We start from the raw sequence: 27,291 nt of genomic DNA on the forward strand, positions 1-27,291 counted from the left end.
ATCAGAAGAGTTTTTTTGTTCATTTATGATAAACCTCTAAGACCATCAGTGTCATTTAATAATACCAATGTTAAAGGCACTTGCAATTTACTGAATAAATTCTGCTCCTGTGTCCATGGAATTATCTCATGAACAGGACTAACCCTTTTAGGCTGTTGTTTGATGTCCTCCTGTCATTTGATGTCCTCCATTGTCTGATCCCACTTGGCTCACAGCCTGTCTCATTCCTCCCCTCAAACTTTTGTCCTCAGATAAATTTAACACTGTTTTCCAAACATATCTTCTTATCAGTGTCATATCCCAGTCTTTGATCTTACCAGCACTCTCTTCTTTCCTTCATATTTGCCTTTTGAAATCCATCCAACCCCAGAGGGGCAGTGTGCTATCATGGGAAACCAGAAAGCTGGGAATCCAGAGACCTGCTTTCTCACCCAGACTCTTCAATTTCTCTAGGTGATATTGGGTAGATTGCTATTACTTTTAGTTGGCTTTTTCTTTCTTTTTTTTTTCTTCTCCATCTGTCTCTTTTTTTCCCCTTATCTGTAAAATGATGGGATTGGAATTGGTATTTTCTAAAGTCCCTCTGGCTCTAATATTCTACAATATGTTTCTTAATAAAGTCTTCCTGAACACAGGCCTGAAGCTTTGGCCCATTCCCTGAGCTTCTATAGCAGCCCAGTTATCGATTTCCTTTAGCTTCTCGTAGACTTATATATCTACCTGCCATCTCTCTACTAAACAGAAAGCCCCTTGAGAAAAGCCTTAGTGATTTTTGACTGGCATACAGTAGACATTCAACAAATGTTTGCTGAATAAATTACTGGATTTTAGAGGCCTACCAAGAATAGATTCCTAACTGGTAGTTAAAATGAATTAGAAGTAATATGAATTTAAAATTCCGTTTTAGTTGGATTATTTTCTGGAGAGTCTGAAACATATTGACTGAATTCTTTATTTTGTAAATTTGCAAGTGTCATCAGTGAAGGAAACAAATAAATTAGAATCTAGAGAATGCCTACTTAAGAGAGTGAATAGTTAAGTGGCCTCTTCAACTTAATTAGGTTTATATGTTGACAGGATCAAAGATTGGCAGCATTATCACTAGGGCAGAATAATGAAATAGTAATATTTTTAAATTTATAATAATAATTAGATGCTATTTAGAATTCACCTAATTAAGTGACACTTAATCTTGTGCATGCTTACATTTATCAGGTCAAGGGGTAGAAATTGAACCAAAGTGACTAAAGTCTAAACAGAACTTTTTAATTACTTTCGCCAATTTCAGTTCCTTTCAAACATGTTTTCAAAAGCTAACATTGGTGTTAAGATCTTAGCAAGATTCTATAGCTTGACTCCTTTTCTCTCCCAGCTCTATTAACGTATAATTATCAAAGTTGTAATATATTTAATGGGTACAAGGTGATGATTTTATATGTGTATCCATGCTGACAGGATTCCACCCATCTAGTTAATTAAACACATCCACTACTTTACATATTTTCTGTCATCGTAAGAACATTTAAGTTCTCCTCTCTTAGCAAATTTTATTAGGCAATACAGTGTTATTAAACTAGGTCACCAAGTTATACATTAGATCCTCAGAGCCTGTTCATCTTATAGGTGAAATTTGGTACCCTTTTACCAGCCTCTTCCTATTACCCTATCCCTACCCACTTTTCTACTCTTGTTTCTGAGTTTGACTTTTTTTTTCTTTTTTTTCGATTCCACATATAAATGATACCACATAGTATTTGTCTTTCTCTGTCATATTTCACTTTGCAGAATGCCCTCCAAGTTCATTAGACTCTTGGCTGCTTCCATTTAGTATGTACAAGGGAGTGTAAAGCCACCTGCAGTACTTGTTGGCAAATGCAGAGTAAGAACCCCATGGAGATGTATTTTGCTGAAGATGGAATGGAGTTTCATGTTGTTTTCTCATGCTTTGCCTCAGAATTCTGATCATCTAGATTTCTTTTTTTAGGAATGTGTGCTTTTGCAGCCATCAAAACTCAGACACTTCATCAATAGCTTTGAAAATGCCTTGCTTCATCAGTACCTTTCAATATTTCAGCACCTCAATATTTTATGCACCTTCTCACTTGCACTCTTGTTTCTATTTTCTGAAGCAAAATAATGAGAAAAGGAAAAGGATAATAAGTAAGTAGCGGTACAACTGGTAGGTTGAGGACTGCTGACTCTCATGGGGCGATACCACTGGTTTTCACTCAAATGCAAAGTGACAAGTGGGAAAATGCCTGTTTTAATCACATGATTTCTTTTTTAGATTTTATTTATTTGAAAGAGAGAGAGAGCATGAGCAGAGGGAGATGGAGAAGGTGTGGGAGTGATAGAAGTAGACTCCCTGCTGAGCAAAGGGCCTGATATGGGCCTTGATCCCAGAACTCCAGGATCATGACCTGAGCCGAAGGCAGATGCTTAATTAACCAACTGAGCCGCCCAGGCACCCCTACATGATTTATTTTGAACCTAAGTAAACTGTAGCAATTGATTGGGCTCCTTTCTTTCTCTTTCTAAAACATTACATAATGATTTCTCAAAAAAAAAGTTAGAAGTTAAGCTTTGGGGATTAAATCTTAGCAGAGAAACCAGCAGTGGGTTGGTATAATTAAGTGATAAACTGCGATGAATATCTTAATACAAACTATCTGTACATACATCCGTCTACCTAACCTTCTGTTTGCAAACTAGAAACTGGCTGATGTCCATGAAAAAAACTTTTTAATAGTTAAAGTTATAAATTTAGAGATGCCTTGACAGATTGCTCTATTATCGGGAGCAGCTTTTACAATGAGGAAATTCAAGAGTTAAGTGGTGATCTTGAGGTCTTTTAAGGTTTCTCATCTTTATAGGCCCAATCCCACCTTTTCTTTCCATATGATACTGTCTTTTTGAAGAAATCTGATACTAGACAAGATTTTATAACTGTTGGGAAGCTGAAAACAGTTCCATAAACATTACTTATCATAGCAAAATTAAGTAGCTCACATCTTATTTGGGTGAAATAAAATTGATATTTTTTATCCTTTCAGTTTTCTATGTAGGATTTTATGGCATAGCACAGCAGCTTTCCAATAAGAGAAGCAGAATTGCTGCCTGTCAGCCAAAAGAGATATGTGTCTGAAATTACACACATTTGATGGTCCGTTAGTACATAATGCTGCATATTATAGAATGACTTTAGTATACTGCTACACTCATTATTTTCTACTACTTTAATTATAACATTACATGTGCCTTTTGTGGAATTAGGAGTTCTCATGCTGGCTTTTTTTCTTTTTCTTTCTTTTTTTTTTTTTAAATCATAGCATGAGTTTCTACTTATTTTAGCTTTACTGAGAGGGAAAAAAAATGCCTATTTTGTTTTGAGTCAATGATACTTCTGTCCCAACTCTACTGGAGGATAAGCCTCTTTCCTTCTCCTGCTTTCTTTTCTTTTGACTTATAGAGCTATATTCTATTTGATACACAGAATACTGATTGTGAATGTTTTGGGTGATAGAATCAACCCATAGGTGCATAGTTTTTGTTATTGTTTATAAACTCCCTAAGAATAAACTAAGTATTTATGTAAGAATGCTTGAGTTTTGAGAGACAGTTGCATTTTATCAGATATTTGAAGGAAGAACTATTCCAGCAATATAGAGTTCTAATATGCTCAGGTATCTCCTTATGTAAGAGTTATTTTTCTAATTTGCAGCATTTTATTTTAGAAGGTAAAAATTTAACCATCTCTATATCATGTTAGATCAAATTGCAAAGCAAATCATCAAATTTTAATTTTACTAATGAACATAAAAATTCACAATCACTTCTAAATGAATATAATCCAGTAATTTGCCAGATTTGTCTCCTTCCTTCTTTCCTTCCTTCCTTCTTGCCTTCCTTCTTTCCATCCATCCTTCCTTCCTTCCTTTCTTTGAGCCATCCCTTTGTATCATTTTACCAATAATAGTGGTGTGGTGAAGTTTTCTTACTTAAGCTCTCCTTGTATTTCACAGTTCATATTTTTTGCCCTTATCAAAATTCTATTGTGTTATGTCTTCCTTATCTAATAAAAAGTCAGCTCTGGCTGATTTTTATGTGAGATGTCTTTTCTATCCCTGACTTTTCATGTGCTTCATGTTTTCATAGTACTGGTTCTTTAGGTATTCTTTTCAGTTCCATCATTAGAAAGTACCTCTTGGGCAACTGGGTGGCTCAGTGGATGAGCATCTGCTTTGGCTCATGTTGTGATCCTAGGGTCCTGGGATCGAGTCCTGCATCAGGCTCCCCACAGGGAGCCTGCTTCTGCCTCTGCCTATGTGTCTGTCTCTTATGAATGAATAAATTAAAATCTTAAAAAAAAAAAAGTACCTCTTAATTTTATTTTCCTGCTAAAAGTTATAAGTGGTTCCTCCTTGCCTATGAGATAAAATCTCTTTTGTACACAGACACTCAAAACAGACCATGACCTGGATCCAAACTCCTTTTTATAATTTTAGTTCTTCCAAATTTGAGTTTTTTACCCTCCCTGAGTGAGCCAGCCCCTTTTGTTCCCTCAGTCATTTTCATATTGTTTGCTTCACACCGTGCTTCCCTTCATCTTTGCCAAGGAAAATCCTGCCAGTTTTCAAAAGCTCAGATGTTTCTTCTTCAGTGAAGCCTTTCTTAGTCTTCCTCAAATAGAAATAATCTTGTTTTTTTCTGAAATTTTATAGTATTTTTTCACTCTTTTAAAGTTGTGGTATGTATTTGATTTCATATATAGTTGAATTATAGGTTTCTTTTGAGTAAGGGTTAAAAATGGTAATATACATTTTATAATTTCCAATTTCCTATTTTAAAAAAAAATCATCTCTTTTAGTTCTACAACAACCTTTTGATGCAAATGTCTTTATGTTTCACATCTTACAAATAAGTCTTCTAAAACTCAAAAAGGTTAAAATATTGCTGAAGATCCCATAGCTAGTTAATGGCAGAGTTAGGGCTCAGACTGCCCAAGCTCAAACTTCTTTTTCATCATAACACACTATTGTTTACACTAGTTAACAATAATAGTAACAGCAACAACAGTAATACTATGTAATTGCTAACTATTGTTGAGTGCTTATAGTAGACCAGGGACAATGCTTCACATCCAGAGTACAGGGCATTTTATAACTTTTACAAAAAGTAGAGTATATAATGAACCCCTTTGTAGCAGTTACTTAGCTTCACAGTTAACAGCATGTTATCCAATTTATTTTATCTATTCCCCAACGCCTTTTTTATGTTGTCTTTTCATACATTATTCTTTCATGTAATACATTTTTCTCACAGATATCTCAGCATTTATTTCTAATATACCCATAATTCCATTATTGCACCTAGCAAGTTGATAATAATCCCTGGATATACAGATACCCTATTTTCAGTTTTCCTCAGTTATCTCCAAAAGTGTCATTTTACAGTTGGTTTATTCCAAATCAACATTTAAACAAAGGCTGTGAGTTGTATTTAGCCGATGTACCTCCCAGGTCTCTTTGAAAAAGGAAAGATATATCCTCCTGTTCTCTTTATCCTGAGAGGTGCTAACAAATTTTCATGAATAAAAATGTTTTATTCAGAATTATACCAATATTAATGAACTTCTGAGGAAATATTGTCTAGAGTGTATTTTGTGAAGCCGGTTATCTCCCTGGTTGATGTCATAGTACATCAAACCATATCCATTTTTTTTCGAGACTAGAAATAATTGCCTTCTTTTCTGATCTTCATAGCCTTTGACTTTAAGATATTTATACACTGGGAACATTAGTAAAGTGTATTTAATGCCAACTAAGCAGAACTCTATGCACATTGTTACTATATGATTCTGTATAATTCTTTGTATCTCTTCCATTTATTAATGTGTGATCATGGACTTAGTTTTTCTCCTGATAAAGTCATGTTTGTTGAATTATTTAATATTGAGAGACCGTGAGTATTTTATTACCAAAATTAAAGGATGTGTGAATTCTGCTAATTAATAATTTGAACTGAGCCCTGGCAGGTTGCTACCATGTGACATCAGAAATATACCACGTTGCCATGCCAGCATAATTGGCTAGTGTCTGGGAAGGGACTGAACACTTTGTCCAGAAACCTCCTGCCTGTAGTACCCAGCTGGTAGTGGCAGAGAATTTGATAACTAAGTATGCTGTGCTTCTAGTAGCTCCAGCAGCCTGAGAGTCCCAAGGCTATGAAATACTTGGGGGACATTCATCTTTATTTGATACTAAATTATCTTGTGTCCCTCCTCCAACCCCTTAGTGAAGTTGCTTGAATTACAATGTGGAAATTCTTTACCACTCTGCCACCTTCTCTTTAACATTTACTCTGTTGATCCAGTGTTTCCTAGTGATTATTTTTCTTGCTCTCATTCTAAATCCGTATTTTGTTCTTGCGCATACACAAATTCTATCTCCCCCACGATGTTTGTCATGGCTGCTTTAGTCATACCTAATGACCAAACTAGCAAAGAATATACCTTTGCCATTTATAGCAACACAGTATCTCACAGAGAAATTACAGGGAAGTGGATTTTATCATTCCAGTTATGAATAAATAAATAAATAAAAATCTAAAAAAAAGTTTTAAAAAAGAAAAAGAGGTTATGACTCTGACAGAAAGCTTTCTAAGTCAGGGTGTTTTCGAGCCATGCAAACTCGTAGTGCAGTTAAAATGTGTGTCTTCTCGTCTGACTTCTGGGTACTGTTCCTTGGCTCTGTGACAGGGTGGACATTTGTGCAATTGTTTTGGATGGTTTACTATTCAGTTTTAATCGTTTTTTTCTCACTGCCTAAGTAATGTATGTTCACTGAGAGAATTCGGAAAATAAGAAATTCCCAGAGATTGATAGAGCAGTAATCTCACATTTTATCATGGGATTACAGAATATTAGCATAAAACAGCATTTAGAGATCAGCTTGTCTAGGCTCTCTGTAATCAAATGAGCAAATCTAGGCTCAAGATGGTGGTAGAGGCTTCCATCTGGAGACACAGGAAGCAGAGTGTGTAATCCAAGTCTCGTAACTGCTAGTATATTAAGTGTGTTTTCAGGTGGAAGCAAAGGATTAGAAAGTTTAACATTCGATGGAAATTTTAAGGTTAAACAAAAAAAGGTAGCCATAACTTATTTCTCCTGATTTTACTCTAATATTAGTCTATTTTTTTTTCTGTAGTCGGTAGTTGTTAATGACATTCATATAGCAGTTTTTTAAAAGAAATCTGTAAATATTATACAAGCTGATCTAACTGTGTGAATGTTATTAAAGAATTAGGGGGGACTGCAGCGAATGCCCCAAAGATCAGGCAAACATGTGAGGAAAGCGAGCACTCGTGGTGGTTAGCACTTGCCTTGGAGTCCATTTTAAAAATTACTGCAGAAGGGAAGATCCAACCTGATTTTCTCACTGTTCTCCCTTCTGAGCCTTGGATTCTATACAGGGCGTTCCTGGCGCATGATTTAGGCCATGATAACCTTGGAGTGACTGATCTGGATTCCGTGACATCAGGATGTAAACTCCCATGTAAATCAGTGCAGGGAGGTGACCTCCCGACATTCTCTTTTGCAGTATAATGAAACAGAACACAGCCCAGTCTGTTCACCCAGAATGGATTTGCCCTTAAATCCCACTGGGTGCCGGGTTCTTAGCTACTTAGAATTTAAGTTTGCTTCTCCCCAAAATAGGTACATGACCTCCTACTCACATGGGCTGGCATGAGGATTCAAGCGATTAAGCACTGAAGGGGTGTGCATGCATGCGGCAGAGCTTCCTCCTCTTTGTCCGCACAAAGGGAGCAGAAGCTTCCTGGAACAGCTTTCTACCTCCTTTAGCAAGAGCATGTCGCATGACCTCCCTTTCCTTTCTTTCTTTCTTTTCTCAGATGTTAGTGGCAATGCCCCGCAGGTTATGTGTGAGGCCCCGCTGAGAGGCATGCTAGCCAGGGGCTGATCCCGGCCACCAGTCCTCTTGTCGAGGCACCTGACACGTTACTAGAGGTCAGTGTGCTGAGTGCTGTAAGACAACACTTTAGGAACCCCAAGGAGGAATGCCTGGTGCTCAGAACAGAAGGAGGGAAAAGAATGGGAGAGTCAGACAGAGCTTCCAGAAAGTGAGACATCTCATCAGAACACTAAGGAGTGAGCCAGGAGGTGGCTGGATGCTGGAAGGATGGGCTCTTCTCCTCAGAACGAAACACATAAGTGAGGGTGTGGAAGCACAAAGGTTCTGGACTCTGTTGGTTGGTGAAGAACATGTTTGAGTGAGGGACACCTTGGTGGTCAGTCGGTTAATCATCTGCCTTCCACTAGGTCATGATCGCAGGGTCCTGAGATCAAGTTTTCCATGTGGGTCTCCCTGCTTACGGGGAGTCTGCTTCTCCCTCACACTCTATGCCCTGCTCCCCCCCCCCCCCGTTTTCTCTCGTTCTCTCTCTCTCTCTCTCTCTCTCATGCGCTCTCAAATGCTTGCTCTCTCTCTTAAATAAATAAATAAATAAATAAATAAATAAATAAATAAATAAATAAGACCATGTTTGAGTAAAACTTAGAGGGCTTGACATAGCAGCTTGCAAGTTGACCTGCTATGGCAGGGATCCTTCAACATTTAAGTCCCAGGACACTTACTCTTAGCCCAAATCCCATCCCTAAACTCATCTTCTCTTGCCTGCTCTCCATTCCTCCTTAGATCTTTTCTCCTGCTCTCCTTCTTTCTCGCCCTCCCTCTTAATATACAATACAGATGGCGTTTCCCAAATTCTGTATGTTCTTCTCATCCAGCATGCCAAGCCTACGGGATTTTTTCTTTAAAGGATGTTACTGCTAATCTCTCTGAGGAAATGGGATAACTAAAATCATAAACCTGAGGAATTTTTAAGAATCTCAGAATCTTTCAAAGTCCTTAAAGTCATGGTCCCTGATCTTTTCTCTCCCAGAAACTAGAAGCATGTTTCCGTCCTATCCTCGGTTTGATTCCCATCTGTGGGACATGATATATTCCCTGCTTCTCTTATTCCTGTGGTCAAAGGGCCGTCTAACTCCTACCTCTGTGAAGGTCCTTGTCTCCGGTATATTGTCAGAAAGAACAGAATGAGAACAGTAATGTAAAGAAAGCACCATTCTCATGAGACAATTTGTATTTTTTCGGATTTCTCATTCCACAGCATCCTTTTCCCTTTTTAAACTTTCACTCACTAAGTATTATCCTCAATAAGAGTTAATAATGATGTAAAAATGATTTCATACTAATTTCTATTAAAGAATACACATTTTACATACAGAATAATGACAACATTAAAAATTCACAAGAACAAAATGAATATGGTAGCAGATTTGTTTTAGCAGTTGCACTTTGGATAATGTTTTGTGTTTTACATTTCCCAGTGAGGAAAATGAATACATGTAACTTTTATGGTAGAAAACTAAGATACTATTTATGTATTTATTCAATTAAATTAACCCTGAGGATTTTCTGTTCTAAGCAAGAACTATGATTGGAAAGGGCACATCACTGTAATTGTTCCTCTTTGCTCAGGATATTTACAGAAATTCCTTCTGAGGTTATGCTTTTAGCATTTCCTCGAAGGAACTATCCGAGCTGTTAAAATGAAGTCAGAAGTGACCTGATGAGATCTTGTTTTAGAAAAATAACAAAACAAATGATGGGTTGGCCTGTTGTGAGTCCAGAGGAAGGACACCAAATAGGATCTTTTCTAGGAGTCCAAGCAAGATGATGGGCTGCCCTTGAGAAGTGACAGTGCATTGGAGAGGAAGGAGCAGATATGGGAAGCAGGCACTTCAAAGTAAACAAATCCAAAATTAAACTGCCTTTTTTAAAACTAAACTTCCCTCCCCCACCCAGTAAATGCACTTCTCCTCCCCTGTTTCATTTGTCAGTAAATGGCACCGCCTTCCACCCTGTTGCCCAAAATAGAAACTTTGACTTCCCTATCTCCTCATCCCCACATCCAGTCTATCACCAAAGCCTATTAGTTCTTTTCCCTAAATATCTCCTAAATCCCTCCATTTTCTTCTCCTCAGTTTAAGCCACCATCATCTCCTATTTGTTTAAAGAGTTTCCAAACTGCTCTCCTGTGCTTTCTTTTTTTCTCTCTGCCAAATCATTATACCAGCATGATTTTCCAAAAATCAAAATCTGATCCTATGACCCCTCCACTTCAGTGGCTTCTCAGGGCTTTTTGGAAACAGTCCAAACTCTTTAAAGTGGCTTCCAAGGCTTTGCCAGGGCTAGACCCTGCCTGCCATTCTTGTGTTGTTTATTACCACCACCTACCTTGTACCTGCCCTAGCCTTTGACTTCTCTCAGACTTCTCCAGTGCTCCAGCTCATGATTACCCTCAAGTCTTTACACACACTGTTCTCTCTACCTGAAGCATTCCTCTTTTTTCTGCTTCCCCTTACCTCCTTGATACCCCTAGTAAACATCACTGTGTGTGGTGGGCCTTCCTGAGCCCTTTGCTAAAATCTTGAGGCATCTTGGATGTTCCATAGCAAAGCATGTATTACAGGCCAATCGATTATGTTTGCTTAATTGTCTGTGTTTCCTACTATACTGTAAGCTGTGAATGTGGCCATGGGCTGTGGCTGTTTTACTTACCATCATATCTTGCTCAGCAAGTATAGTTCCTATAACATTATGTGTTAAAACAGTTGATGGATTAGACAAGGGAGGGGGAGAAGATAGGAAGGAAAGAAAGGAGGGACAAGAAAGAATCAAAATGTTTCTCAGGTAGAGACTACGCAAGTTCTAGTGCCTTTTTGAATGATACCATGGGGAAAAAATAGAATAGTCAAAAACATTCCAAGATTCATTCATTGAGCAGCTGGGTACATGGTAATACTCTTATACTTGGATTAAAAAGAAAAAGGAGTAGGTTTCGGTGACAACATAATGAGTCCAGTATGAACATCTGGTGCAGAAGTTCATTTGACAGTTAAGAATAGGGGGTCTCAGCTGGAGCTTAGGAAAGAAGTGTGAGCCATGTGTGACGATTCCAGTTATGGGAATGAGTGTGATTGCCCAGAGAGAGTATATGGAGCAAGAAGACAGCTGAGGTTGAAGTTCTAAAGACCCTAACATAAAGAATACAGCAAAAGAACTCCCTAGCGGCAGCTGGAGACTTCACGTCACATCCTACATTTATGGGACTGTAAGCCCCTAAAACAGTGTGTTGCTCAGGAACAGTCTGAAAAGACATGGTTGATTCAGTAACTTTGGAAGTGGGGAGGGAGCAGGAACTCCTGATAGTAGCTTTTCATGATTTGTTTCTTTCAGGCAGTCCTCACATTTCTGACATTACAATGCATTTGTGATACATGCTTTTCTCTAGATTCATTGAAATTAACAGAGGTGATGTGTTAACAAACACATTTTACTCATCTAAATGTATCTATTTAAAATTCTGTTTGTTGTAGCATGCCATTTAAAGCTTACAGAGCTTTGTAGTATATGTGCAAGTGTGAAAATATTTTCCTTCTCTTTGTTTCTATGTTAGGCTTATACTGTTTTCAGGAGAAATCCAGTAAGATATCAAAAAGATTCCTAGGGCAGCCCTGGTGACTCAGTGGTTTAGCGCCACCTTCAGCCCAGGGCCTGATCCTGGAGACCCAGGATCGAGTCCCATGTCAGGCTCACTGCATGGAGCCTGCTTCTCCCTCTGCCTTTGTCTCTGCCCCCCACCCCTCTCTCTCAGGAATAAATAAAATACTTAAAAAAAAAAAAAAAAGGTTCCTAGAGGATGAAATGATCCATTTTCCTTACTTTAGTGTGTTTGTCAGTTTGACAGCTCCGATAACTGAATCTTTCGTAGGTGAAATGTATAAATTGGATCATTTGCAAAAACTTGCCTAGTTTTTACAAGTCTATAACTCATCACAGTTTCTTGTATTCATTATCTTTTTTTTAACATGTTCACAGTTTATATCTTACTGGGATTTATACCCTTTTCTGGTATTTTCCAAATTCTCTGTATTTCATTCATTCATTGGACAGATATTTATTGCATGCATGCATTTTTGTGTCAGACTCTGTGCAAGGCTCTGGGGACATAGCAGTAAATAGGCCTGGGCCCTGGCCACATGGCACTTTCAGTAAACAGAACAGTGGAAAGAGACTTCAAGCGAGTTGTCACACATACAAATCTCTCTATGCTTAAGAAGGAAAAATACAGGTGAGTATAGGAGATGAGGAAGAGCCTGACTTACATAGGGAGGTAGTAAAGGCCTTTGTGAGGAAGGGAATTAAGGTAACGAGTGAAAATGGCTAAGATGATGAATGAGAGAAAAGCTCCCTAAAGGAGAAGGATGTGCTTGTGCAAAAGCCCCTGAGGTAGGAAGAGTTTGGAATCTTTTAAGGACTGAAGGAAGTTGGATGTGACTGGAACGGTGTTTAGGAGGAAAAGAGTGGCACAGGAGGGCCGGAGAGAAGGGTAGAGCCGCTGGGACCAGACAGCTCACAGGAAGGATTTCCAAATTAATTTTAAATGCAGTGAGAAGCTATTGAATGGGGTTGAGCAGAATGACACAATCTAATTTATCTGTCAAGAATTTACTCTGGCTGCAATGTGAGAAATACATTTTAAATACCATGAATGAATGTAGGGAGCTCCATCATGAGACTTTTGCAGGTATGTATTCTTGGCATACAAAGTATGGTCTGCCGGCCAGCAGCGTTGGTGCCACTTGGCAGCATCTTAGAAATGCATAGTCTCAGATCCCACCCCAGACCTACTGAATCAGTCTGCATTTTAACAGGATCTCAAAGGTGATTCATTCACTCATCAAAGCTTGAGAAGCACTTTTTTAGACAAAATATGACATTACTTTGGTTTAAAATGATTCTGGAGAAATTTGGCAGACATAAGATATATTTTGGAGGTAGAAACGAGAGGAATTAGTTATGAATTGAGAGGTAGAGTGAGAAGTAGTGAGAGTGGCTGGGGTTTCTGCCATAAACAGTTGTGGAGATGGAAACATCATTAATTCATTTGACCAGTAGTTCTGTGTCTACTTTGTGCCAGCACTGTTCTACACCCTAGCAATATGGTGGTGAACAAAATAAGCTTCTCAAGGATCTAACATTTCCAGGCTGGAAAAAGGATAAGAAGTAAATAAATTGATAGAATGTTAAATGATAATAAGTACTTTGAAGAAAGAGTTAGCTCTTGATTCTCCTCTAGAAAAAAAGTCTTCCTCCCCTAGCCCTTTCCCATCTTTTTGCTCAAGGAATTACCTAGAAGTAATCTTTCATCTTTCTTTTTCCTTTATCCTCCCATATCTAATCCGTCAGTCCGTTTTATCAACTTTACTTGCCAACAACTTGAATATATCCTTCTCCATTTATACCTCCCTAGCCCAAACCATCACTGTCTCTCACCTAGACTCTTGCAGTAGCATTCTAACTGGTTTCCTAGTTTCCATTCTTACTCCCTCCCTTATCATTCACTCTCTGTACCTAACTAAAGTGATTTTTTTATTATCTGTATTAGTTCATGGCACTTCTCTGCTAAAAAGTCTTCCAGTGGCTCCCCATCTCATGGAATAAAATCCCATTTCTTCACCTTGGCTTGTAAAACCTAGTTGATTAGGCCCTACTTTTTTTTTTTTTTTTCCTAGATTTATTTGTTTACTTTATTGGATTTTTTTAAAAAAGATTCACTTATTTACTTTGAGAGAGCCTGCACAGAGGAGCAGGGGGAGGGGCAGAGGGAGAGGGAAAAGTAGACTCCCTGCTGAGCAGGGAGCCTGATGTAAGACTCAATCCCATCAACCTGAGATCACAACCTCAAGCTGAAGGCAGATGCTCCACCGACTGAGTCACCCAGACACCCCTTATTTGTTAATTTTAGAGAGAGACAGAGCAGGAGCAGAGGAAGAGAAAATCTCCAGCAGACTTCCCGCTGCGTGCAGAGCCTGACACAGGCTCGATCTCAGGACCCTGAGATCATGACCTGAGCTGAAATCAAGAGTAGGACATTTAACCAACTAAGCCACTCGGGTGCCCCGCAGCCCTGCTTACTTTTATTTCTTTATCTCATACATTCTTTTCTCCCCCACAACACTTGAACACACTGGCTGTTCCTCAAGTATCCTGAGTTTATTTCCACTTTAGGAGATCAGCTGTAGCAACTCTTTTTCCTGGAATGCCCTTTTTTTAATCGTCATAACACCGGCTCCTTATCATTTAGATTTTAGCTTAAAGTTACCTAAGGAAAGGTCTTCATTTCTAAATCAATATTGATTACCACCCACTCATTATTGCCTTACCCAAACTTAATTCTGTATAGAGAATATCACTTTTTGATAACTTTATTTACTTATTTAGTGGTCAATTATACCTTGATGCCTTTCTACCTACTTTTCTAATCTACCTTCCAGTCTGTCTCCAGACTCTTGAAGTGGAAGTTCCTCCATAAGAGCAGAAGAAACCTTACCTGTGTCTTGTTCACTGCCATCTCTCCTGACATACGCTAGCACCCAATAAATGTTTGTTGCTATGTTGAATGAATAAACAATCTTCTGGATACAAGTCTCTCCTTTTGTCAGTCAGCATATTTTGCATATTATTGCCATATTGACCTTCTTTAAACATTGATTTCATTGTGTTTCTCTCTGATTCAAGGATGTACAATGGATTTTAATTGCTTGCTACTGACTGTGTGTGCTTCATACCTCTGTTTTATTTATTAAGTAGTTGGTAATCATTCCAGTCCCCTTGGTCTCTCTTGCATCTATCATCTTATGACATATTTAGTGGATCAAAGAGAAGAGAAAGATTTTAAGGCTATTAGAACCCATATCATAGGGGGCTCCTGGCTGGCTCAGTCAGCAGCAGAATCAGAGAGGCTTGGATTTGAATCCCAGTTCCCCTGTGACTAGCTGTGTGACCATGAGCGTGTTGCTTAGCTTTTTTGAGCCTTGGTGTCTTGATTCGTGAGTTTGTAGTAATCATAATACCTACCTCATAGAATTGTTATGATGACTAAAAGAAATAACACATGCAAATACTTAGCATAGAGTGTGGCAGGGTATAAGAAATCAACAAGTGTTATTTATTGCTATAACATATGATACATGGTAGTTAGCTTTTTAACCACTTCTACTCTTCCCACACAACCCACTTGTTAAAAGAGTCACATCCCATTAATAGAGTATTCCACTCCTAGGTGAAAACTTTAAAATAGGGAACTAGCATGGGAATGGTTTCCATTTGTAACAGTCTGTCTTCTGCAAAAGGACAGCAACTCTCAGCACCAATAAATGTTAAGGAAATGAGGACATTCCTGGCAAAAGCAGATATAGTTGAGACTTATTAATAAACCCTGGTTATAATTTAGGTTTCCACTGTTTTGAGGGACTGGAAAGTGGGATAAAAGGAGAAGAAATGAGTGTTTAATTAAAACAGAAGTACAGTATTATATTAATCTGCCTGTAACTAAAAACCATACTTCCAAGGAACTGATAAGAAAAGTCATTTTTTTATACTTACTTTATTGCCTTTGATGCCATTCTTCAAATCTGCAATGGTTAATGTTGTGTTGCAATGTCTATACTTAAGTATAAAATTATGAAACAGAAAAAACAAACTATAGAAGCTAAAAATAATTATGAAGTTCCTTTTAAATAAGAAGAGTGTGTTTAGTGTATTTGATGTAAATGAAGCTAGTGTATTTAGAAGTAAATTTGTTAATAATCTCTTTATGTCATAGAAGCTGTGCATATTTGTTTGCTATATGTAAACATATATGTGTGGATGTATGTATGTGTATGTTTTCATTAATAGTGAACTGAAACAGTACACACTTTGAGAAAATAGGTTTTGGCAAAATATTCTTCTATTTTGTTTTACTTCCACAAAAATTTCTTTTTATTTAATGTTCTCTATGTAATTACAGGGTGTAGGAAAAAACAAGATTGTTGACAGATTCCTTCACCTGCTCAACAGGCCCCGAGAATACATCCAGCTGCACAGGTAAGAGTATAAAACCCACAGGCTCTTGAGACTTAATTTAATCATTTATTTTTCTCCCAGTGCAATTTAAAAATACTTTCTTAAAAGCCCGTTTTATAAACCAGTTTCATTTCTTTTCCTCCTGTCCTTATCCCTCTTCTCCTAAAAAGGCAATAAAACATTGCAAAATTTATTTTTTTAGTGACTAATGCTTTATAAACATGAATTAATAGATATTTTGTGGACAGAGAGTGTTGAACATTACATTCTAGGAGAGATTTCATCAACATAAAGGTTCTTAAATTAGAATAAAAATATGTAGAAGCTAAGCCCATTCACTAACAGGAAGCTAAAATAGCTCACAAGGAGAAACAATAAACTATATGATCTCAGGTATGAGGTAAAGGACCAAAAATGTAGAATAAGTTATTAATCTCCTTGTCTTCCTTATAAACACTCTGGATTATTTAGTTTTTTTGAGATCAGAATGCTGGTTCAGGGACAGCTTTTAGCCAGATAGATATTCTAGACATCAGCTGTTTCTAGCTTTATCAATCAACCTGTTCTAAATCTTCCTAAGATAAAATTAAGTAGTAGATCTATTACCAAAACAGAGAGAGAGACAAAGACAGAGAGATGGAGAGGGGAGAAAGAGAAAGAAAAAGAATATACCAAGTAACAAGGAACTTAAAACTAGATTGAATTGTTATTTTGATCCCAGGAGATAAAAAATATTGTGTAGTGGAAATAACATTGGATTGATTGACAGGAATTAATTTCTCATTTGGGTCCTTTCATTATGTAATGATATATTCTTGAGAGAAAAATGTAGGAGAAAAAAAGGCAGAATTAATAAATCATAGGGGAAGAGAACAGAACCAATATAAAGCTGAGGGATTGTCAGAAACTCCGTCTTAGGATTTACACCGCTGGCTGTTATAGAGTAAGTGGCACCAGATTAGTCCTATCATAGTAAATTACAAAACTGTACAAGACTCACAAACACTAGGAAATATACAACTACCAGAGATCTGTGAGCTGAACAACTACCAGAGCTCCCATGTGGTTAGGAGCCTTCAGTCCTGGTATTCAGAAGATACTCTGTGAAGTCTGTGCTTTAGAAGTAGAGCCAGTCTATCCCTAGAATAAAAGCTACTCTATGTCCATCTTTAATAAGTTTAAAAATTAGCCTTGAGAAAACACAAGGATGCTTGCTATTTAGTAGTATTTGAGAAGTCTTTATTTCTCATACAGAATGACATTAAAAATTAAGGGAATGGACGTTGGAGGGGAAATGTCTCTAAGAGGTCAGTCTGATTCAAAAGTCCCTTAACTGGTTAGCCAAACAAACTTAACATGAAATGAAGGAAGACTGCAAAATCTATTAACAACACATAGCATTCAAAATGACAAGCATTCAATAGAAAATTACTAGACATACAAAGAAGCAGGAAAATTGGTCAACAGAGCTATGACAGATGGTGGAATTAGCAGCCAGAGTCTAAAAACAGTTGCCATAAATATATTCAGGCATTTAAAGGGGGGAAAATGAGCATAATGAGGGAGTAATTAGGAATTCTCAATATAGGAATGGCAACCCTAAAAAAAGTCTCACATATGAGCAATTGGAGACTCAAAGGAAAAAGAAGGAGCAGAACAATATTTGAAGATATAATGGATAAATTTCCAAATTTGATGGAAAGCATAAAATCACCAATCCAGGAAACTCAGTGAATCCCACACAGGATAAACAGGAGACCAAAACAAAATACATCATGCTCAAATTGTTGAAAGTTGAAAGACAAAATCTTGAAAACTTACAGAGGGGAAAAAAAGGCATATTACATACAGGAGAAAATGATAAAAATAATTGCTGATTTGTCATATAAATTAAGCCCACAATTCAGCAAAATGATTGTTTTGAAAGTGCCAAGAGAATGAAAAAAGTGAGTGTAGACTAGTGTATTTGGCAAAAAAAAGTCTTTGAAAATAAAGACATTTTCAGATAAACAAAAGCTGAAAATATTTTTTCACCAACAGACCCTGCATAATATAAACAAATTACAGTTCAAGATTTTCCATGAACGTGGATACAAAAAATAAATCTTTAAAGATTATCAACAAATCAAATTCAAGAATATACAAAAAGGATAATACATCATAACCAAGTCGGTTTTATCCCAGGAATATAAGGCTGATTTAACATTAAAAAAAACAAAACAAAACTGAAACCAAATAATGTAATTCATTTAATTTACAGCATAAGGGAAAAAACCATATGATCATCTCAATCCTTGCAAAAAAAAAAAAAAAGCATTTGATAACATTTAATACTGTTCATAATAAAGCATTGCAGCAAATTAAAAATAATAGGAAACTTCCTCAACTTGATCAAAGGCATTTATGAAAAACCTGCAGGTAACTTATATTTAATGGTGAAAGTTAAATGCTTTCTTTCTGTGACTGGGGAAAAGGCAAGAATTTTCACTATTCAGCATTATGCTGGAGGCTCTAGCCAGTGCAATAAGATAAAAAAAAAAAACAAAAAACTAAACTAAGAGTTTAAATGAAAGAATTTTTTTTTTTTTAAAGATTTTACTTATTTATTCATTAGAGACACAGAGAGAGGCAGAGACATAGGCAGAGTGAAAAGCAGGCTCCATGCAGGGAGCCTGATGTGGGACTTGATCCTGGGACTCTGGGATCACGCCCTGAGCCAAAGGCAAAGGCTCAACTGCTGAGCCACCCAGGCCTCCAGTAAAATTTTATATAAAGATGACATATTTGTATATATAGGAAATCCTAGGAAGTTTATGAAAAAAAAAAAATCAAAATAAGTGAATTGAGAAAGGTCACAGGATACAAGGTCAATATATAGCATCAGTTGTGTATTTTTTTTTTCAGTTGTGTATTTTTAATAGCAATGGACAATCGGAAAATAATTTTCAAATATTATTTACAATAGCATAAAATATGAAATACTTAAATAAATTTAGCAAAATATCTACAAATTCTGATTTGCTAGTTTTAATAAGGCATAGCAAATTCTTTTTTTATTTTTTTATTTTTATTTTTTTTGGCATAGCAAGTTCTTAACTTGTATAGGTTACCTATATAGTTTCAGAAAATTTCTAACCTATTTACTCAGCTTCTCATAGTTTTTCTTTGTATGAATGATCCCTTATGTAAACCTAGGAATTTCAACTCACTTGTTTTTTAGGAATTTACTATGTCAAGATTACAGGACTAAGTGTTTTAGGAGATAAATCAACATAATTTCTGTTTTTAAGGAACTCTAATACTATTCTTATTTATGATTTCAATATTTTATGTTCCTGTGAACCTGAAAAACGACTTTTCCCCCTCACCTGTAAGCTTTAAAACCAGTTTTTCTTCCTTCCTGGACAAAGTTTGAGGAAAATAATGAAAGAATCATGAAGTTTAACTAGTTTGTTAGTTCTCACCTGAATAACTTTTGTTTATAACATCACAGTTCTAAAGTTTTTGAGCCACAAGACACATGGAAAGACCATATTTTACATTTTAAGTATGATACACAGTGAGCTTTGCAGTTGTTCATTCTTAGGAGAATTTGTGCTATTTTATTGTGGTCGCATTGTGTTTAGTTTCTACTGCCCTTAAAAATATGTAATTACTTGAAAGTTTTAATTGGTATATATTTTGATGCGTTCAAGCATATATTGTCAACTTAAAGCAAAAACAAATTAATTTAAATTTTAGATTATAAGATAGCCAAACAGAAAGCCAACTTCTCTTGAAGATGACATCAGAGATTGAAATTAGCTCAAAAATTTATGCCCTGGAAAGAAAGAAGTCACTTTATGTAAGAGTCCCTTTGTATGATAGGGCAGTTTTTCCATTTGTATATATTGGACACCAAAATATTTTTAAAGAAAGATGTATTAGGTTGAATTATGTCAACCAATTCTGATTGTAAATTATGAAATAATATTACTTAGCACAATCAGCAAAAAAGGAAGCAAAGAAATAAAACAGGTACTTAGTAATTATTCCTGGGTATATGTCACCATCATACTGATTATAAACAGACCTTTTGCTTATAATTCATTATTTTTAATAGTCATAGAAGTTTTTTTTTAGTCATAGAAGTTTTGATGAGTCTTATTTTTCTAGAAATTATTTCTTGTCTTCTAATTATTGGCATAAAGTTGTTTATAATATCATATGATATTTTACAGTCTTTAGGATCAGTAATGATATCTTCATTTTTATTCCTGATATTGGTTATTTGCCTTCTCTCTCTTTTATTCATGATCAGTTTTGTCTGAAAGTTATCAATATTATTGGTCTGTTTAAGCAACTTTTGGCCGTTGTGTATTTCTTTTCTATCCAATAATTTCTGGTTTTATCATTGTTATATGCTTCTTTTAATTTTCTTTGGGTTTAGTATGCTTTTCTTTTTTAAATTTTCTTCTATGGATGCTTAAATAATAGATTTTCAACCTTTAATTTATGTATGTGTTTGAGACTGTTTATCATTGTGTTTCCCTTTGGGTCTCCATTCTTTCATCTCTGATTAAGAAAGGTAGACAAAGACATTCCTAGTATCTTTTATTTTTTTTTTTCCTAGTATCTTTTAGCTCTATATTCCAATATCTTTAAATAGGCAAGAAGATGGTATTCGAGGTGCTTTAGAAAGTTTAGAAGATTAGAGAGAGATACCACATCTTGCTTTCTGCCTACAATGTCTTTTATACCAACCTTTTGTCTTAAGGTAACAAATGATCCATATATTAGTAAAGAATACGGTGCTGCTTATTTATATTCCGTGGTAATTCTGACATTGCCCACATAAGTGTATAAATGTGTTATCTATGAAAAACTTTCTAAATTCAAGATGTAATAAAATTTCGAAGCCTAACATTTGTATTATTTTTGTTTATAGCACCCATTGCTACATAATTGATGATGTATTACAATTTTCTACTCATTATAACAGGGACCCAGGACCTTTTGGCAATATTTGATACTTACTATGAAGTTGGAAGTAAAAACTCTCTGTTTCTACTTAAAATATATAATATTAAAGGATTGTCACTAAACTTGATATTCTCACTAATTTCAGTGTGAGGAGTTTTTCATTATATACAGCTTTAGGGCTATATTTGCCATAAAGTTTAAGGTCATAAAATTGCTTCAAGAAAAACATGTTTTAAAAGACCTAAAAATAGTAGTCCAATAAAATGTTCTGGACTTCTCTGATCTATGGGTGTCCTACTTAGCATCTTTACTTTGTTTATTTTAGATTCCTTTTAATGGATTTATGATGTTACCATCTAAATAATCAGTCATATTCAGTATAAATTACAGTTGTCATTCCAACAAAACCAGTTTGGGCCACTCAAAACAAAATCTTGATAAGTAAAACCATCACCAAACATACATGAATAAAACATACAACCAGTGTATTTTTTAAGTATTACCATCTTATGTTTTAATGTTCAGATCTCATACGTGAAACATAATTTAATTCATGTCTTCAGTTAAAATCAAGATGTCCTGTGTATGATTTAGATAATTTAAAAGATTAATAGATATAATTACTTTTATGGCATATATTACAAACAGAAGAGACTACATAGTTCATATTTGTGAAGTACATCTATTTATTTGTTTTTCCACGATGTTATGTTACTTTGACGTTAAAGAGGGTATTTGATATGTCAACTTCTATAGCCATATTTCATCTGTGGACAAAAGGACACTTCTATATGAAGAATTATTATCTTAGAGCTTTGAAATATTTATTTTACCAGTTAATGTTTTCATTTGCTACCCTTCATATATGAAGATGACAGCACAGATCCAATCAGTAGTATGACCTGTATGCTCTTGGTTGGTTATTTTCTAATAGTGGTGCCCATTGTGAATATAGAGTTCCCAGGTTCCCTGTTTAGTCCAAACTTTCTCTTTAGTGGGATTTTCCACACGTATGCTCAACTTATTCCAGACTGTGCCATTCCATGTCCTACTCACCAATTTTGTATCCATACCTGTCTTTATTCCTCCATCTGAAATGCACTCTGTTTCCCTCTTAATCCTTCAAGATTTGGTCCATTTTTACCTCTACATGGAAGCTTTTCTGATTTGTGATTCTGAGTATAACTTTTCCCTCTTCTGAAATTCCGTAGGACTAAATGTGAACCATTGTGAAAGAAAATGGGTTTTAGAGAACAAGCCATGCCCTTGCCATTAACTTTTTGGTGGCCTTGAACTTCTCAAGTCCTCATTTCCTTACTTACCAAATTGAAATAAAAATACTTGGCATGATGGTTGTGAAAATTAAATGAGAATGTGTGGAAAAAATCAATCAGTGTCTGACATATTTTAGGCACTTAGATATGTAGGCAAACTAATTAGTTTCTTCCCACATACCCCACTTTCTTATCTCACTCTGATTTGCATTATATTCAATTTCTACATCTCATTTGCATCCTCTCCACTTTCCCCAGTCATACCTCTCCATCTAAGGAACTTTTTGAGGGCCAGAGTCTAGCTTATTCATTATTTGTTAATTCTTTTATCTAATTTGTATGTATTAGATTCCTACTGTTTGTCAGTGGCTTTTAAGGCACTGATGATGTATAGATGATGATCCCAATCGTCACCTAGAGGACCTTGCTTGCTTGTCTGGGGGTGAGATGACAACTTTACAATATGATGTTGTATGTAAGCTATGAAAGAAGCATGTGCAGGCTCTGTAGGAATGTTGAGGAGGGCTGCCCAACTTTGAGTATGTGCATGTGATGTGGTGAAGGTATCTGGAAAAGGTGGCACTCAAACTGAGTGTCAAGGGATAAGCAGAAGTTTTCTAAGTATAGAACAGAGAACAGGACATTAGGGTTATTGGCAACATACTATCTAAAACCCAGGAAGCCAGAGGCAGCTTGGTATAACATAGGATGTTTGTGCACAGATGCAAGGGTTGTTGTCAAGAGGGAGATATGGGCACCACATAATTCAACGTACAAGACTTTCCTCATGCTGACGAAAACTGAACGTGACAGTATAATGTGGAAATTTACAAAGTCCCAGAGGGAAAATGGTTGTATTGACAGAAAAATAGAAAAACTAAAAGCTTTTCTAAGTCTCATAGAAAAAATGATTACTGAGCCATCAAAACATCCTTAGTACTGATAGCGTCAGAGAACTAGAGACACGTCACATGTCAGCTGCTGCGCAAAACCCCTGAGATATTCCTGTCTCATCTTACCCATTAGGAATTTGAAAAAGCTATTTTAGAAACAATTTTATCAGCCGTTGGACAGCAGTTTTCCCACTAATGATGCCTTCTGCTGCCTCTTTTGCACTAAAGGAATTATTCCAGTTCCTCCAACCTTTCCACATAAATCTTCAAGTTTGCAATAATTTTTTACTCTTTTCTGGATGATCTTCAAATCCATTTAAATTTCCATGTACTTTTATTTCCCTATTTAACAAACATGTACACGGCAGCTGCTCTGAACTGGGCACTGTTCTAAGCTGGATTCAAAGTGTAATTCATTGCTGCTCTTTACAACTCTGTGAGATCAGTACTGTTCCCCTCTCTGCTTTGCGGGTGAGGACAATGAGGCACAGAGAAGTTAAGTAACTTGGCTGAGGCTACAGAGCCGGTTTCTCACAACCTGGCATCAGCCCTCTGCTCTAAACACTGCACCGCCTTGCATCTTAACTTTGTCGTGTTGATCAAATAGTATTTTCATGATGATAGAACCTTAATCAGTTCCTCACTAAAGCACCAGCCATGTGGTAAGACTGTCAAACAAGTCTTACTTTCTAGACCTCAGTCCATGTATAATAGCTTGACTTTTTAAAATTCTAGCATCCTGTTTCTAATCCTTGCTCACCCTGACCCCAAGGTCTTTCCTTTGGCCAATTACCCCATATATTTCCATCTTTCGGTAGTAATATAAAATTTCATTTTTTTGTTTCCTTGATCAGTTTTCCAGATTATTAAACTTACTTTTTCTCCCCTGAGGTATATCATCAACTGTCACCCAGGTAATTCATAAAAACATAAACCAAATTAATTTAGCCTTTTAGGTGATGTCCCTCCCAGGCCGACACTGCTTCGGCTCTCTCGGCACTCCACCCACAGGTTGAGGGTTAGAGAGGTTGCTGATTCAGAGCTGTGCACAGACCCCTGACACTAGTAGTACCAGCACCCAGCATGCTGTAGGCTGTTTTGGAATAGAAGACTGGAAACAAGGAAGATTTTTCATTTTTACTTCCTAAGTCACAAGTTGAACAAGCTTGAGAACCACCGATGCCCTATGCATTTTGTCTTAGTTTTGCCACATCCCTTGCCATTAGGGAAGAGCCACATTCCTTTCAAGTGTTATGTACTTTTTTAGATTGAGGGAAAACTTTAAAAATCCAAGAAATGGAAATAGAATGATATGATACATACCCAAATTTATCACTGAGACTTAACAACTGTTAATATTTTCCTCAAATTTGATTCTACTCTTCCTTTTACAGAAATAAAATGTTGTAATTATAGCTAAAGTCCCCTTCAACCACCACCCCAATCTCATCACCTCTTCTTCAAGCCAATCACTAATGTAAATTTAATTTACAGTCTTCCAAACTTTTGTGGATTTTTAACTTGTAAAACACATTTTTGTTAAGAGAATTACTTTCTCACACTGACTTATATTATAAAATTAGGGATACTCTGATGGGGGAGAGATTTAAAAAGCTTTCAGTCGTCAGTTGTAATAAAAAATAAATTCAGGCTTACAACTGTTTCAATATCAGATTATCTGAACAGGCTTAACATTGCATCCTAACCACTTATATCTGTTCTTCTCTTTATTGATCTCTCCAGTGAGTATGAGTGGCCAATTTCTTACAGCACCCTTAGGTAAGCAGAGAGAGCGAAGAAGTAGCTTGGACCAGTGCCCTATATTTTTCCACAGTCTTTTTATTTATTAAAATCTAAAAGGCTTTAGAAAGCGCTAGTCCTTGTAAGCAAGGCAGATATTGCTGTGGCCAGACTCTTCAGATGATGGCAGCAGTGACAACAAAAGCAGACAGAGATGGCATGAGGTGCCTAGATTAAGTAAATACATTTGTGTCCTAATAGGATTGCTCAGTTCACAACTCCCGGTTAAGTACTTTCTATTAACTGTCATATATCTGTAATATGTTGTACAGGAAGAGTTCAGAACATTGCTAGAAAAATCTAAGTATTATTTCTACATTTTTGCATCATTCATTCACTCAAACAGTCAGAAATATCTAGGATGGGTATTCTAAAAGCAGAGCTAGAGATGGAAATGTTTGCACAAGTAATTTTAGGGGGAATGCTTTGAAGTAAAACTTGCAGGTTGGCAAAGGAGTTAGGATACGGCTATGGAAAAGAGATGGTTTGGGTTGAGGTCTGGCCTCAGCCTCCTCACAGAGAGCTCTGGAGCATGAATGGAACTCCCAGTTAGCCCATCTGGAAGCAAGAGGGCTAGGCTGTTTTGCCCTCATCTCAGGAAGTCATTGGTTATGGGCTGCCCCCAAGGAGAGCATAAGGGGGAACCTCTAACCTCCCAGACATTTCTGGGCAGAGTAGCTCCCCACTGGTGGAGGGCAGTTCTTTGGGGAAGGGGCATGGCTACGTGCTTTCAGAATTGATTGCTACAGTAGCTGGGGGCCAGGTGCATTTGGTGGTAAAGGAGATCTGTGTAGGACACCAACGGCATATCCTACAGGGAACCTTTACTGAGGGGAAAGTGCAGTCTCCAGCATTGTTGTAGGCCTTGAAGAATGCAGCAATGAACAAGACAGACAAGGTCATTGCTGTCATGAAGCTTTGTTTCTGGTGATGATGAGGAAATATGCAATAAGTAAGTAAATAATACAATAAACAGGACGTATCAATGCTATAATGGAAATTATGTGAAAGTGTTTTAAAGGCTAACGTGATAAGGAGAAAATGGATCAGTTTGGCAGCAATGACCATCTTCGCGATTGTGGTGGGATTTTCAGCAAGACATCCTAGCGTTTTGTAGTTTTGTGTGTTCTGGAGACTCGGTGGATGAATTCACCCAGTGCAAAATGAATCCATAAACGATTACAGGTGACAGTGACTAGAGAGAAGGTGGTGAGGCTAGTGATAGGTTGGAATAAGGGTTCCACCAACAGCCCAAGTTACCAGGTCTAGCTAGGATCTGACCCAGGGGAATAGGATTAAAGGAAATAGGGTTACCAGGGAACTGGTACTAAGGGGGAATTTTGGTGTGATAATCAGAAAAATGGAGGACACAGGGCACCTGGATGGCTCAGTCAGTTAAGTGTCTGCCTTTGGCTCAGGAATGATCCCAGGGTCCTTGGATCCCCGCATCGGGCTACCTGCTTAGTGGGGAGTCTGCTTCTCTCTCTACCCCTCCTGCTCATGCTCGCTCTCTCTCTCAAATAAATAAAATCTTTGTTTAAAAATAGAGGACACAGAAGCAGAAAGTATATGCGACTTGTTATAAATCCCCAAATATGAGATTTATAACCTCTGAGCAAGAGCAGGGTATCATCTGTCTCATTCCTTGATTAGAATAGGAAGTCAGGAACTGACCAAGTCTGAGCCTGCAGCCAAGTGAAACTGAATAAAGCAAGGAACAGGACTGCAAGTGTTGCACTCTGTAGCAACAAAGGTGTCTTTTATATTATATACACACATTGGGAATATAAGGCTTTTTTTAACTCTCAGTGGCAGTTGTATATAATTGAATATCATTTACCACTCAAGACTTCAATTCTGATGGTGTGTTACTTGAAGAGGGTTACTAACACTTTTTACTGGTTTATGTTCATAACTGGTTAGATGGCAGTAATGGGATAATCAGCACTTTAATATGTTTTAAGGTATGGTTTTTAGGATACCTTGTGTCAGAAATTATAAATCGTTTATTATAAAACTGGGCTAAAATAAAATGGAAGCTTCACATTTTTAAAAATATTTATTTATTTATTAGAGAGAGAGCGAGAAAGTGGTAAGGGCAGATGGAGAGGGAGAGAGAATCTCAAGCAGGCTCTGCACTGAGCATGGATCCAATCCAGCCCAACACAGGGCTCAGTCTCACTACCATGAGATCACGACCTAAGTTGAAACCAAGAGTCGGTTTGGTTCCGACTAAACCAACTGCACCATGCAGGTGTCCTCATAAAAAGAAGCCTCACATTTTACAAAGAAAACATGAGTTTGGGTAACCTCTTTGAGCCCAAATTTTATCAGAGAGTTATTATAAGGATTAAATGACATATGTCA

General features: G+C 36.8%; 1 protein-coding gene across 4 annotated transcripts in view; it reads left to right on the forward strand.

The window, feature by feature from the left end:
* VWA8 (von Willebrand factor A domain containing 8) overlaps nucleotides 1-27,291 on the forward strand; it is a 340,735-nt gene that overhangs the window by 156,335 nt on the left and 157,109 nt on the right. For all 4 annotated transcript variants that reach the window (XM_072760629.1, XM_072760627.1, XM_072760630.1 and 1 more), the window contains one exon: nucleotides 15,940-16,016. In XM_072760629.1, coding sequence (XP_072616730.1) covers nucleotides 15,940-16,016 — 77 coding nt within the window. The remainder of the gene's footprint in view (nucleotides 1-15,939; nucleotides 16,017-27,291) is intronic.

Source organism: Vulpes vulpes, chromosome 6 (assembly GCF_048418805.1).
Source record: "Vulpes vulpes isolate BD-2025 chromosome 6, VulVul3, whole genome shotgun sequence".
In the NCBI taxonomy this organism is placed as follows: Eukaryota; Metazoa; Chordata; class Mammalia; order Carnivora; family Canidae; genus Vulpes; species Vulpes vulpes.